At 43.5% G+C, this 14175-nt stretch overlaps 1 protein-coding gene across 2 annotated transcripts in view; it reads right to left on the bottom strand.

The window, feature by feature from the left end:
• Nucleotides 1-3265: 3265 nt before the first annotated feature.
• Nucleotides 3266-14175, bottom strand: part of LOC109462286 (matrix metalloproteinase-2-like) — a 20646-nt gene continuing 9736 nt past the window's right edge. The window contains exons 2-9 of one of the 2 annotated variants that reach the window (XM_019758820.1): nt 9542-9624; nt 7336-7535; nt 6875-6975; nt 6445-6565; nt 5850-6095; nt 5256-5420; nt 4749-4919; nt 3266-3706 (exon numbers count right to left, since the gene is read on the bottom strand). In XM_019758820.1, coding sequence (XP_019614379.1) covers nt 3324-3706; nt 4749-4919; nt 5256-5420; nt 5850-6095; nt 6445-6565; nt 6875-6975; nt 7336-7535; nt 9542-9624 — 1470 coding nt within the window. In that variant the 3' untranslated portion in view covers nt 3266-3323. Of the gene's footprint in view, nt 3707-4748; nt 4920-5255; nt 5421-5849; nt 6096-6444; nt 6566-6874; nt 6976-7335; nt 7536-9541; nt 9625-14175 lie in introns of those variants that run through there. The other variant, XM_019758827.1, reaches the window with a different exon arrangement.

Genomic DNA, 14175 nt, shown 5'->3' with positions numbered 1-14175 from the left:
GGTAATGATGTCACAGTTAAGTTTATCATTTTTCGTCCATGATTAATCATACCAAAGCATTACACATACTCGAATATGGATATTTAAGTAGAATTGACCGATTAAAACCTGTGCATATATCAATTTTATGAAAGGGGACATATTGGCACCCCTGTAAAAAAATGATATCGTCCAAAAAAGGTCAAAAGGTGAACCGGGTGTCGAGCACGCGATCTGCAGTGACGTAGTAGAAACATACGACAGGTGGAAAAGGTTCTTTTTTGGCGTTAAATGATGGTCTGAAAGTAAGTAATGGTTCTGTCTCGTTGACAAGCTCTGCAGGAGAAGGTCCCTGGCTGGACTTCACGTGTCAAGTGTTCTCTGGACCAAGCAAAATTTACAGAAGCTTTGGTTCTTCTTGAGTTGACAAAAGTTGTAACATGAGAACTGGAATCCAACACCCCCTTGCCTTCATCAAATCGCACCAAGACGTGAAGACAATGACGAATATGCCGCAGGGTACGCCCACTGTAGGCTGCGCCAAATACGGCCAGACACGCACGAACGCAATGCTCTCAACATAATGGAAGTACTTCGCATTTATGCCGCTAGGCGACACTACTGCACTGTGCTATGAAGAGATGGAAGACGTTGTCGCACAACCCTAAATGTGTGTCATTGAAAGATTAGCGAAATGGCCCGGCTTTGCTTTACAACGAAGAAGAGTACAATACTGTTGATGTAAATAAGCACAAACCTAAACGTGTGTCATTGAAAGGTTATCGAAATGGACAAAGAATACCGGCTAATTTTGGCATAAGCCTTTGAAATATAATTGTTTTCACAAAACTTTGTACTGTACCTAGAGAGACTCAGCTAGAATATATGGAAGTATTCTTTCCCTTCAATCATCAAGCTGAAGCTCGTTACATTTTGTGGAAAAGATTTTTCTTCCCTTTCCGTTATAATTTTGATTATCTAATATATTATTTTTATAACAAAATTCCATACATATTTTTCATGCAATAATCAGACATCACATCGATACTACCTAACCCTCCCCTAAGGCCCTTGCCCCCTTCCGTCCATACCCTGAATATTTTCACCCCTTCTATCACCCCACTGATCATCCCTGCGAGGTTTTTCCAGCCTCTCCCCTTCCGACAACCGACAGATGCCTGTCCTAAGTGTTTTGACCCCTGACCTGCCCATATTTATCTCTCTCCCGTGTCCCCTCCCCTGTCCGAGTGACGGAGTATATTAAAGGTCTCCCACCTAGCGTGATCGGATCAGGACCATTTGATGATTGCAGCCTTTGAGCCCCGCCCGGTCCTAATGAAAACCAAAGCCCGACTCAGCTTCCGTCTCTTCTCATAATTAGGACCAGAAAATTCGGCGCCGCAGATTCCTGGCAGCCGTCCTGACGAAATGTTGACGAAAAAGTGATATATTTTTTCTCTCGAGCTCTCAACCTTGAACACAGCACGCTAGGCTCGTGCCGCAGAACTGGTGGCAGCTGTGTTCTGTTCGACTTGAAAGAAGAAAGCTACTTCTTTCGTTTGGCTCCTCTCTACATACTTAGTATCTTCACACACTTCTGTGGCATTAAGACATTGCACGACTAACCTACAATATCATACCTAGGATATAGGAGTTTTCTTCTACACAACCAAATATTCGTACCTGCTGACGTTTCGGTGTCAATCAGACACCTTCCTCAGAGCTTCTGACTGGAATTCTGCTTCTCACCGCTATATGTAGCTAGTCTTGGTTGTGTAGAAGAAAACCCCTATATCCATATCCTATACTTTACCAACCTGATGAAACAATTTTCGGGAATATCATATATAGATATGCACTACTTCGAATATTCCCTCTTGGACTCACAGCTTCGAAAAGAAGTATAGAAACGATAGATTCATACACAACCAGCAAGTTTATTCTCCCATACCCACAACATTAACTATACAACATCAAATGTTAAATCTACATTTACAACAACAATGTTCAGGAGTCAGGACCGTTTTTTTTTACCAAGCGCTTTGTTCACACCTATGTTTGAGAGAACACAACATCCAGTCCGATCCTTTTGCGATGAATTCTGTACGCGGTACTGCACTTATCAGTATTAGTTAATACAAAATAATGCTATATACCTGTATTCAACACATATGTACATCGTCACATTTTATATAGCGAAGTAGTGTTAAATATTAATCAATTAATTGGACATACGTTTATGATAAGTGACGAGCTTGGCACTGTGCTATAGGCAATATCAATACTTAATTATTTATTAGTTCTAGGAATCTAATCAAACTTGATACTGTCGAAATTCTTCTATCCAAGTTCAGCAGCAGGAGAAAAAGATAACTTTGTTACATGATAGCTGATAAAATCATACATAAAGATCAATGTTACTCTTTATAGGCTAACGAATAAAACTATGTCCCAGTATTTTTACCGTACATCATAGAATTGGCACACACCAGACGTGTTCAGTCTTTAGGGAAAAGTGTACACCGTAGATCTACATTTTTACCCCGTACTAATTGAATGAAGGAAACCTTCTCCATACCCCGTACACTGACATGGTATGTTTTTAATTAAATCCGAAGTCCCAAGTTGTATTTGCAAGGGGAAACGTTGCTATTGGCAAGTGGCACGAATCCAAACATTCGTTTTCCTGACATGAAGCAGTTCTTTCTTTTCTCCTTCCCGTATCGTGTGCGATTTCCTCTGTGGCCACAGAACAGAAGCGTAGAGTTTCAAAACAACCTCGGCCAAGTTCGCAGCATTGTGGGTGGCCCGTGACTCCACAAACTAAAACTAGTCTTAATCATATATCGTCTATTTCCCATTTTCTGCCAACCTGCACGAAAGAAAGGAACTTTAACAGGAAATGTATTCATCTCTCCTGTCATCGGTTTGGATATTTCAGGATGTTTCCCTCGTGTGTCTTTTCAGCAGTATGCAATGCATACGTATCGCCCTACTACTTCTTTTTCGAATTCATTCACTTTTTGAATGGACTGCCATAAGTAGATTTGCAACCGCAACGGCTAATGCAGTTACGAAAGACGGAGAATGTTTTACAGTTCTATCGGCGTCGGATATTATTAGTAGCTAGCCATAAGTTGAGCCAGGACGGATACTTCTGACTTCTAATCCAACTTACTTTACAATGTGAAACATGATGGGAACGATGCCCACCCCCCACCCCCTCCCTCCTATACTTTAATATGTATACAGGTATCATATTTACGCCAAACTTCTATTCGTCCTATAGATTACTGTAATTTGTAGAGAATCATTCACGTTGATCTAGAACGAAGGAGTCTTCCTCATGGATCCGCCCGCGCACACCCCATCCAGGCCTGCGCCTTTGACCTCGGGTAACCCCTGGCTTTCCTCCTCATGACGTCATCGAACCTCCAGTACCTGTCCCCCTTGAAGAAGTAAGTCCGTCCGTTCCTCCACTGGAGCGCGGCGTTGATGTTGTTGGCGATGCCCAGCCATGTGGCGCGAATCTTCCGCGGGAACCCCGGGTCCGCTCTCCCCGTGACCTCGTTGAACTGCCAGAATTCCGAGCCCTTGAAGACGTAGACTTGGCCGTTCCCTCCCCACACGAAGGCGGCGTCGGGTTTGAAGGGAAGGCCGGTGCGCGCCGTCGACTTCGGGTAGCCGTGGTCCAGGGTGAAGCCGTCAAATCTCCACATCTTACGGCCTAGCATTGGGGGGGAAAGATACGAGACTATTTCAACACGTCACACCTTGCAAAATTAAGAAATATCTAGATCTACAAGGAAAATCGCATGTTTGTTTCAGCTGAAGAAACCTTGCTGGAATTTGTAAATAGTACTCGTCAGATTCTCCTCTTTTCTTAGATCTTCGAGCCTGTCAGCATTCATGCATCAATGTTATTTTGAGTAACGATATACATGTAATACCATTACTACCATTCGGTGCTTTTTCACCCAGAAAAGTAACGCTAACGAAGCAGTCGCCATCATCACACACAGAGAGAGACGCCCCGCCGAAATGTCGTCTGCCTCGCCACCACCTCTGTCATCTCCCATTAGACACACCACTTTACCGTGGCTTAATTTTTCGTGTTGGCAGAAGCCTGCGGCTTTCCTTCATAGGTACAAGTACACGGTGGATACATGGGGACGCCTTATCGAGACCCCGATCTGCCCTGCAACTTGACCGGCCCGCTAGGGGGCATGGCGGCGCGGCCAAGGCTGTAATCTTCAATTTACGTCTTACCGGTTTGACGAGCACAGCTGGACGTCAGGGCGATACGGGATTGAGACCAGGGAACATGTTTCAGGAGGAGAGGCTGACATGTGGCGATGTCCCACATGCACAAAATACGCACTGTTTTATCACTTTTGTGTTGCATGTTCTCTTTTATAAAGATTGACGGAGCATGCATAAACCACATGTATTTTTCATACTAAATGTAGTATTTATCTTGTCTTAAGGAAGAAAGTGGAGAGAGCAGCACATTTCTTGGTTATCTCGTCTGCCTGACATACATGTAACTGTCATTTCTGTGTGTTATACTAGCATTGTTAGGTACTTGAAACAACAATAAACCGATTCCCTAGACCCGCCCATCCTCTTCAAAACGTAGAGTGCGAACCAAAAATAGAGAAAGCCATATGACGAACATACGACCATTCTCTCATTGGCTGAACTGTTGATTATGATTGACAGTCAGGATATCGGTCTATTGTTGTAACCTATCGACCGAACAAACGTACCCCTGAAGAAGTAGGTTTTGTTGGTGTAGATTGACGTGAAGGCGGCGTCTATGTGTCCCTTCAGGCCGGGCCACTGTTTCCTGATCATCTTCGGGTAGCCAAACGAGATGCCGTCATCGTCGATCAGCCAAAAGTGTTTGTCGCGGAAGGCAAAAGTTTGTCCTTGTTTACCTGTGAAATATTATGGTAAACAACAAATTCAGTTAGCACAAACAACAGCAAAAGAATGGAAAAATGAAAAGAAAAAAAACAGTGCTTCAAAATGTAAAAGAACACGAAAAGTAGAGACCGCTAAAAATTGAGGCTTTTCATTCTGGTAATAAGCCCATTCACAGTTCCGAATGCGCATTTGTAATCGTAATTCATTGTGGTCTAAGGTCAAAGTTTAAGGCTCTTGGCCTTTATTTGTTTACATACTAGGGGCCTTAAACATTTACATTAGACCACTATGCATGTGCGACCTTGAGTTTTACACTGGCTTATCAGTATTGTAGGACACAGTAGTACCTAAAAAGATGGCGTCGAATTTGGCCTTGCAGCCGTTGGGAGCCCTCTTGCGCTTGCGCGTTGGTCTGAGGTGCGGTTTGATGGAGTTTGTTCCGTCGTTGAGAGGCGGGGTGGGGCCGGCAGGGGGCAGGTAGTTAGCGGAGTACCTGTCGGCGTCAACCTTACCTGACGGGGTTAAGATGAAGATGCGCGAAATTAGTCAATCTTTGAGAGATTACCGAAACGTTATCAGGTACAAATGTACAATGTAAATGGATTGTGTAAGAGAACTCAATTGACTTCCCAACCTTATGCAGGAAAATTAACAAAATGATAACAGATTTCTATCGTTTGGCCCATTCTCCGATGACATGTGACATGGGTAAAATCTTATGCCGAGCATTACAGAAGACCCGTGGGTCGCATATTGAATCCTCTCTGGCCGACTAACTCCCCTGGTATACTATCCCTTTATTTTGGCCAATTTCTACTATTTTTCCAGCGATCCGCGGTGCCTGGTAGAGGCTAGTGTACAATATGTTTCTCTCAAACTCGATAGAATCATGGCTCAAACAGTACCAGTACCTGAGGCGTCGCCAAAAAAAGACTCCTTACCATACAACTGCTGAATGGCCATGACGTCATCGAATGGCATCTTGAAGTCTGTTTTATAGTCCTGGTAGTACGGAGACATGAGGGACTCCTCCACGTTAGAGTGGGCCAGTCCCAGGGTGTGGCCGAACTCGTGAGCCGCCACCATGAACAGGTTCTTCCCGTCCTTCCCCTCACTGGTCCACTTCTCCTCGTCATCAAAGTGGGCGTGGCCATTGGTCGGGAAGAAGGCGTGGCCCAGAATGCCACCTGTCAATCAAAACAGGTGTGACAGAACGATATTAGCAACTAAGAAAAGAAGCATTATTGGAAAAAGAATCAGAATAACTTAATGATAAAAAAAGGAAAGAATCGTTATTGGATTTCTAGAAAGCAAGAACAGTTAGAACAAAAATACCACATTTGACTAGTGTAGGTCAATATTGCTCATCGGTACGCGGTATATAGCTATTGTCTTTCAAAACAGCTACAGCTATAGCTATAGCTATCTTCTTTCTTTTTCAAAATGAACGTCAATGTATTTCCATACTATACCATAGGAATGCAAATTCTACCCCTTTATTTCGCCTTCAAAAAAGATTTTATACATTTGATTTACCGGGGCCATCGAATGCGTTCTCCGGGCCGTCCGTGTGCTCTCCCCGGGCGAAGTAAATGTAGAGGTCCGCCCAACCGTCATGCTTCTCTTCAAACGTCAGAGGTGAAACGTCTGCCCACACCTGCGAATAAACAAAATCAGGCGCTTTCTAACAACAGACAAGAATCGTAAAATGTGCTGTAAGTTAGACAATGTACGTAAGAACACATTCACGCAAACACGCACGCACGCAGGCATCCACACCAAAGCTTTGCACACGCACAGAGAGAGAGAGACTGAGAGAGAGAGAGAGAGAGAGACTGAGAGAGGCAGAGAGACAGAGAGAGTGAGATTGAGAGTGAGAGACTGAGAGAAAGAGGGAGAGAGGGGAGAGAGACAGAGAGAGAGAGAGAGGAGGGAGGGAGGGAGGGAGAGAGAGAGAGACTCTTACCTGGACAGCCCTGTTGAGGATCGCCCTGACGTCTTGGTACGGCAGACTGCTGGCGTTGTTGACGATATAGTACGTCAGGTGAGTTTTAGTCCACTTCTCACCTGAGGAGGCCGACAAAACCACGTAACGGCGCAAAACATGAATGGCAGTTCAGTTTTTTCATAGGAAAGAAAATAAATTAATGAAACGAAAATCAAAACTGACAGAAATGTACATGAGGGGAAAAAGCATAACTGCAGAAATTAGATGTCCATGGTCCAAATACTATACTAACTAGCTACATTTTCATATGTTCAAGGTGCTTCATTGAAGATGCTATTCATTATATTTAACAAAAATTTCTTTGGTAATGTTCAAAGTTGACGTCCTACTGAATGTAAAAAAAGACACCAGTGTTTTGTTGAAATAAATGTTTCTAAGGACTTAACGTTGAATATACTCAGTATATATACTGTTTATACCTTGAAGTGTGTACCTTTTGGTTCTCCGCCTGTCATCCTCGAACCTACTGCGCATGTCTGACGTTGATGACCTTTCACCCTTTCCCAGAAGCCCCGTGCCGACGTTGTCTTCGACGCCACAACGAGGCTGTTTCATTTTCTTGACGGTTGGCGAGTCGAGCTGACCAGTGACTGGGAGGTTGGACATCAGCTGGAAGTCCCTAAAATCATAAGAAACGTGTAATTTGTAGCTTATCGATACACTGTACGCCATACCTGTTGGGTGAGCTTGAAATTCAGATTTATAAATGTGTATGTGTTAGCAAATGAATCTAAACCTCAAGATGTAACCATCCAATATGACGGACAATGCCTAAAAGTTACATTGTGTACTAAGCTTTTATATCTTCATCAGATTTGCACTATGACTTCCAGCAAATCCCTGACAAGGCCAGTCTGGCCCTTTCGGTTGACTACTAGTATGTTTCAGAAACAGGTGGAAGCTAGAATATTGTATGACACACACCGGTACAACCGTCTACGCCAAGAATCAACGATGCACAACGGAATTCGGAAACGGGGGTCAAATCACGTCCGTAGTTTCCTGTCAGTCAAAATCCAACACGTCGTCCCTCTAGCTTGGATACGACACGGCCTACCGTTGGCAGCTTTTTCCCGCCACCCACGTTATCGAACTTGACCTTCAGTTCTCCTGGCATAAATCAACAGCCAAGGTCAAGTTTGCATGGCAGCTCGCCTGACATTTCCAAAAACTTATGGCTAAGAAACTCCTGTTTTAGGCTAGCAATCATTCTGTCACAAAGAAAGCATGTACTGTTCTAAAAATTGGTTCAGCTGTCGTTATCATTGTATCAGTATTATCTTAGTGGCCTGGTAACTCATCACTGATGTCCTGTTTTCGAAAATTATAGTGGAAAACTTCGAACACTATCAATTACATGTTGTAGGACTCACAGACTCTAGATACAGTTTCTTCTCAATATATATCCTAGGCCGTTCCAGGCTGGTGCATTTGACCGGATTAGAGAAATACAGGCTCTAAATTTAAACCATATTCTGTCGATGACAAGTTGTGATACACGAGACGACAAACAGGAAAGGATTCGGAAACCGTTTCTCTGAGAAGAAGGCGATGTAGCATTCTCTTGTCACGTTAGAGATAAAAGACAGCGTTTTTAAGCGAGAAGATTACAGACAGTGCCTGACTGTCATTAGGGATGACACACACAGCGTCCTCTTGTTTCACTACTGAGATTAGAGGGCCTTGTTTTCATATGGTCTACGTGATCAGCGTGGTCAAAGGAATTAGAACAGAAGACGGGAGAATGTTGTTTAGATCGGTGTACATCAATCTTCTACTGTCCAACACCAGACAACTGGGACATGGGGAGAAAGACATACCTTTAGAGATAGCGGAGGACTGGGATCCAACTGATAACTTTTAATAAGAAGTTTCTCTGTTCAAGAAAGCTGTATACTATATCTTCTTCTAGCTTACTTATAGATTAGTATCTTCCTATTTTTCACCGACTGGGTCCAATTTGATTGAGATTTTTAATCTCTACCTCTTGCTAAAGTTCGTTTAGAATGAGGTCATGACCAGGTAAACTTTCCCATGGGAAAGTCTTGAAGATGGTTTCAATCAATTCCATTCCCATCAGAGGCATACCTTGACCTCCACAGAGGTCACTGGGAGTATGTACCTGCTTCAGAAGATTGTGTAATGAAATTTAAATTTCCTAAACATAGTGATACGCCCCTCTGTCAGACATACGATTACTACAATAACTAATACCTAATACCAGCCCAGACAAGAAGAAATAGCCACGTCTTCAAGTACCAGAGTTACCAATCAAGGATTGGGGTGTTCAAAAACTCATTCTTTCCTAGAACTAGAGTGGAATTCGCTGTCACCAAGTACAGTAGAGTAGGGGCGTGATCATTAGATTTAAACAGTGTTTAGAGTTAGATGTTCAAGTGTTAGGTGTAACAAGTTGTTGGGTGTAATATAACCAGCTGCCGCCGCGCCGAGTGCCTACGAAGCTGGTGTGTTGCGCCGAAGGGCGGTTATACCGGCTATACAGATACAGATGCAGAACTGTGTGCTACTGGCATGTTCCTCGTGTATCGTGCATGATATAGTATATGCTTGTGTCATGTACATGTACATGTATGTTGTATGTTGATGTAGTATATTGTGCGTTACCTTATCGCCTCCTCCCAGGCGGATGGTTCGTGCTGAACACCCTGTTTCAGGGGCTTGATGTAACCAAACTTGTGCAGGTACTCCTGCAATCAAGGGATAGAGAGAACAAAATGTTAGGGTCTTACAGTATTCACTACGAGTGTGTGGTTACGTATTTCTGTTTGGACTGGTCGATAAGATCTAGATTTTCAACGAGAAGGGTTGAAGAATTTGATGACACCGAAATGACACGTTTTGCAGTGTTTCTTTTAGGTGTTTTCCACATTATCATGCAGCCAACAGAAACTATATTCAAGATATCATCAGACAATCTGTGGCACAGTCAGCGGCCAAGCGTTAAATCGTGCGATTTTACGCAGTTGTCGTAGATTTCGCGCAATCTGGGTCAATTTTATGCTCATTTTCTGCTTATATTGGCCAACTGTGCCGTCACATTCCTGGTGGGTTCGGTTTCTGTCGTCAACGTTTCACACCATTCATCATCACTCGGCCATAGGGTCACCTGGAGTTGAAATGGACCTGATAGTTTCCTCTTTTGAAAATGTTCAGTGCAACACTGCTACAATGTAGCTACCTCCGCACCCGGATATACAAATGTACATGTATAGCAAATTCTATGTGTAGTAGCAAGAATTCCATCAACGGCTCCTGCTACGACAAAAAAACGTTTTAAGACTCGTTAGACCAAGCTTCTTAGAGTAAATCCAGGAATTGTACCAAAATTACACCAGAAACATGTTGAAAACATAGGAATTCGTTGGTAACAAAGACTATGATCTTCACAAAAGTAACATCATCATCATCAGACTTTCCAGAAGGTAACCATGAACAACAATATAGTGAAGCTTCAGAGTATTTTTTATCAATTAGTTTTCCATTCCTTCTTTATTCAATTTTGCAACAGACAAGATAAAGTCCTGAAAAAACAACTCTGTCCATTTTTCCACGGTATCAGTTCCGTTTGATTGACGCGAGGAAATTACACTTATCTTGTCCTGACTCTTCTGATTTGCTGCTCCAGTTACTGTGAGGCACGAGAGACTTCCTCACACTTACCTGGTCACCAGCCTCTCCCAGGCCTGTTTAGCTGGTCTATAACGCATGGCCAACAAGGCAAAAATGACCAGGGGGAAGGCTGGTTGCCAGGCTTTCTCGCACCGGTAAATCAAACCGTTTGATCATGATATAAAGAGGGCCTGTACTTATTACGAATTACGCAAAATTTTCGCCACCATTTACGAACCAGGTTAAATTCTCAGAGTTGATTACGACTTTACGCTTTGCGGCTGATGTACTATTACGAATTACGTTGATTTTTGGGGAGGCTGCCTACGGATTACGAAGACTATTTAAAAAGGCCTGATTGCGCCTTACGAAAAGGGCATGCATGTTTGTTCTCTATTTTGTTGAGAACGTCTTGTCCAGACTTTGTTTCAGAATAACGGCCTTATACTCACTACTTCAGCATACTCTACAGAATGTCGAGTAGTTAAAATCCTTTAAATCATTCATTTGCGATTAAAGCTGTCCCCAGCACCCTTCCACACACACTGGTCAAATCAACAGGTCAATGGAACACTGTCCATGCACCCGCGAGAGGTCAAGCAGGTCACACGGGCCGGAGATAGTGACCGTTAGCCTACAACTTATAAACACAATTGCCCCACAAACTGACCACTACTCAGGAGCACTGGCGACGTCTGCCCTGCTTTCATTTAGGCCGCATTGACTTAATTTTATGGATAACATGCCCTGAAGACGCCCAAACAAGTGTGCGCGGGCGAATAAAAAAATTCCAACCAAAAATGCTGCTAAACCACAGGAATACAGCGCTGGTATTGTGAGTTTGGCTCAGTTTGCGGTAGTACATGGCGACGTTAACGTTTACGACAAGCCGGCACATGCTGGCCTTTTGCGGAATTTATGAATTGGCACTGTACTGAGTTTTTGAGTTCCGTGGAGCTTCGGCAGCCTGGGTACCATGGACTACGGAGGAGGTGATACTTTTTTGATAACAGACGAAAATCAATGCGCGCGCGGGTGTCATCCATAAAATTAAATCAATGTGACCGTAGTGTAATAGAAGGTTGGAGAGTCCACAACTTTAACTGAATTTCCTAGTAAAAACGGCAAACTTCATTATTGTGCCATCAGCGAACTTAGTATGATTGTTGATGATCTGCAGAACATTCCTCAAGTTTTTGCCACTGTGGTATTTGAAAATCCCTACCTATGATTCCTAAAGAATCTTTCTCAACCGGATCATGTTGCCGACTGAAATGCCAGTATAATGGCTGTTCCATTTCAGGCGTTTTGAGCCCATTGTAGAATTGTTTGACGTACTTGATGTTTTCGTGATAACCCTGCTCTCAGACAGTATCGTGTTGCAGTGATTGACCTTCTTCATACCAAACTATTCACGATACTACCTCTGATGTTATCATAGATAACCTTGACCTTGGTGGTCGACATCTGAACTGGAGAAGGCTGGACATCGTCAATCAACTTTAAGAGTAAGGAGAACGTACACATTTTTGTCACTCTTCTCAACATTGCTAACTTGAGGATTGAGGAGTTCAAAAATTCATTCTTTCCTAGAACTATCGCAGAGTGGAACTCGCTGTCACCAAGTACAGTAGGGGCATTATCATTAGATATCTTTAAAAATGTTTAGAGTTAGATGTTCAAGGGTTAGGTGTAACAAGTCGGTGTAATGTACAGCCGCGTGCCTGCGAAGCAGGTGTGTTGCACCGAAGGGCGGCTATACCGGCTATACAGATACAGAACTTGTAATGCTGATTTAAACATGTCGACTGGATACTGTGTAGCAGAGGCTAGGTATCAGAGGGTCACAAGAAAGGGCAATGCCCTGGAGCTAAGATCACTGCATAGCCCTTGTGGACACACAGACATGATACGTAATCTAATTATTCCTGGTGATATCAATCCATTCATCAATCAATAACCGGTATCTTGACGGGATGCACTAATCATCTCATGACCAAGGCCAGACGCTTTCCGACTAGGCGCCCTTTAAGTCGCATCCTTCGGGAGCTTACGGTTTCACTGAACCACAAAAATCCTCAGGCTGAACAGTCAATTAACTGACATTCATAACATCTTAAAAAGGCATTCTCTACTTGAGCCCTGTCCCGGTGGGTATAAAAACTAACAAAGAGCAGCTCCCTACAGGCGGTGTCGAGGTTGGGTAAGGTAAATCCGTGTAGTTCATCCCGGATAATTTTCCCCACATGGCCGGATATGCCCGGGTGCTTGTCTTGGAAACCTGACAACCTTTGAGGTTCATCTCAAGAAGGCTACCTGGACAGTACTGGTGGTGGTCTGATTCTTAGATCACTACTTTACAAACATATCATAATGCTGTTCAAAGAACATTTCAGTTAGTTGTGGAATCTTGGAACTTTAAGATATTTGGGGTAATAAAACACGAAGAAAACGGAAAATTCTGACAGTCTGACTCATTTTTCTCCATTGCTTGGTCGATGACAGGTGACATAGGCTTACTGACGCCATTGTCTCTGAAAGACGTTACATTGGATAAGACGAAAAGAAATGGTGGCACCTCTTTGCCACAGGTGATTCAAAGAAAAAATGTGTCACCTAGAGCGGTACATACGAGGAAGACTGCTAACTTGGTCATGCGATGGACACATGGTCAGTTCAACAGTAACAGTCGGTGTGTCTTAGGGATGGTTGGCTAGGGTCATCTAAACTCTAGATCTGAGCAAGTTTCCTATTGTCTTTCGTTTCCAGGTCTAACAGATTCTCCACGGGCCTGTCAGCATGCCGACACTGAGAAGGTCAACTGTAGAACCGACGGCGACACCCGATCCTGTTTTCTCTCTCACCGAGACGAGGGTAAGAAAAACATGGCTCCTCCTCCACACCTGCAAATCTCGCGTGGTTTGGCGTTGTTTATTTCGTGATGTTAAATCCTACAGTCCCCGCGGCTACCACTTGAACAAATATTATCTCTGAGATTATTCTTGGCTCAGGACCGGTAGCTTCCACCCACTTTTCTGTCCTCTTTTATCACCCGATCTGCCGATCTTTCATCCGGAGCGATTCTGGAAAAATATCCCCCGGAGGAGTAGAGGGGCTTATATCAAATCTTTTCTGAAGAAACATTCGCAGCCCGAAGGATGGAGGCAAAATTAGGATCATATGGAAGCTCTACATGAATCATTGAGTCACAGCAGGACGACCACAGTCGCTTAATCTTTCAAAATAATCATGACTGAATTCAATATTGCAGATGGAGCAAGTCTCTCTTTTTATCACACGTGAGCGTCGCAGTGGTAGCCTGGGTACCATCCTACTTGTATGCCGGGGCTCCCACACTCGCTTCCTTCTTAGGGAAGCAAGTGTGGGAGCCCCGGCATACAAGTAGGATGGTACCCAGGCTATCGCAGTGGTACTCGTAGATCACTATGGCTGAATGGTTCGTTGCCAATACTGTATTATCCCGATGTTTCGTCCTTTGCAAAATACAATTTACAAAATACAATCTACATTTTACCTGTATCGCATGAATCTGTACGGTTTCTTGGCTTTCACGTCTTTCATAGACTATAGCCTAGGGTATGGTAAACGGAAACGTAGCATGTCTTAAA

Source organism: Branchiostoma belcheri, unplaced genomic scaffold (genome assembly GCF_001625305.1).
Source record: "Branchiostoma belcheri isolate BF01 breed outbred unplaced genomic scaffold, Haploidv18h27 scaffold1, whole genome shotgun sequence".
Lineage (NCBI taxonomy): Eukaryota > Metazoa > Chordata > Leptocardii > Amphioxiformes > Branchiostomatidae > Branchiostoma > Branchiostoma belcheri.
This window is presented reverse-complemented; position numbering and strand designations above follow the sequence as displayed.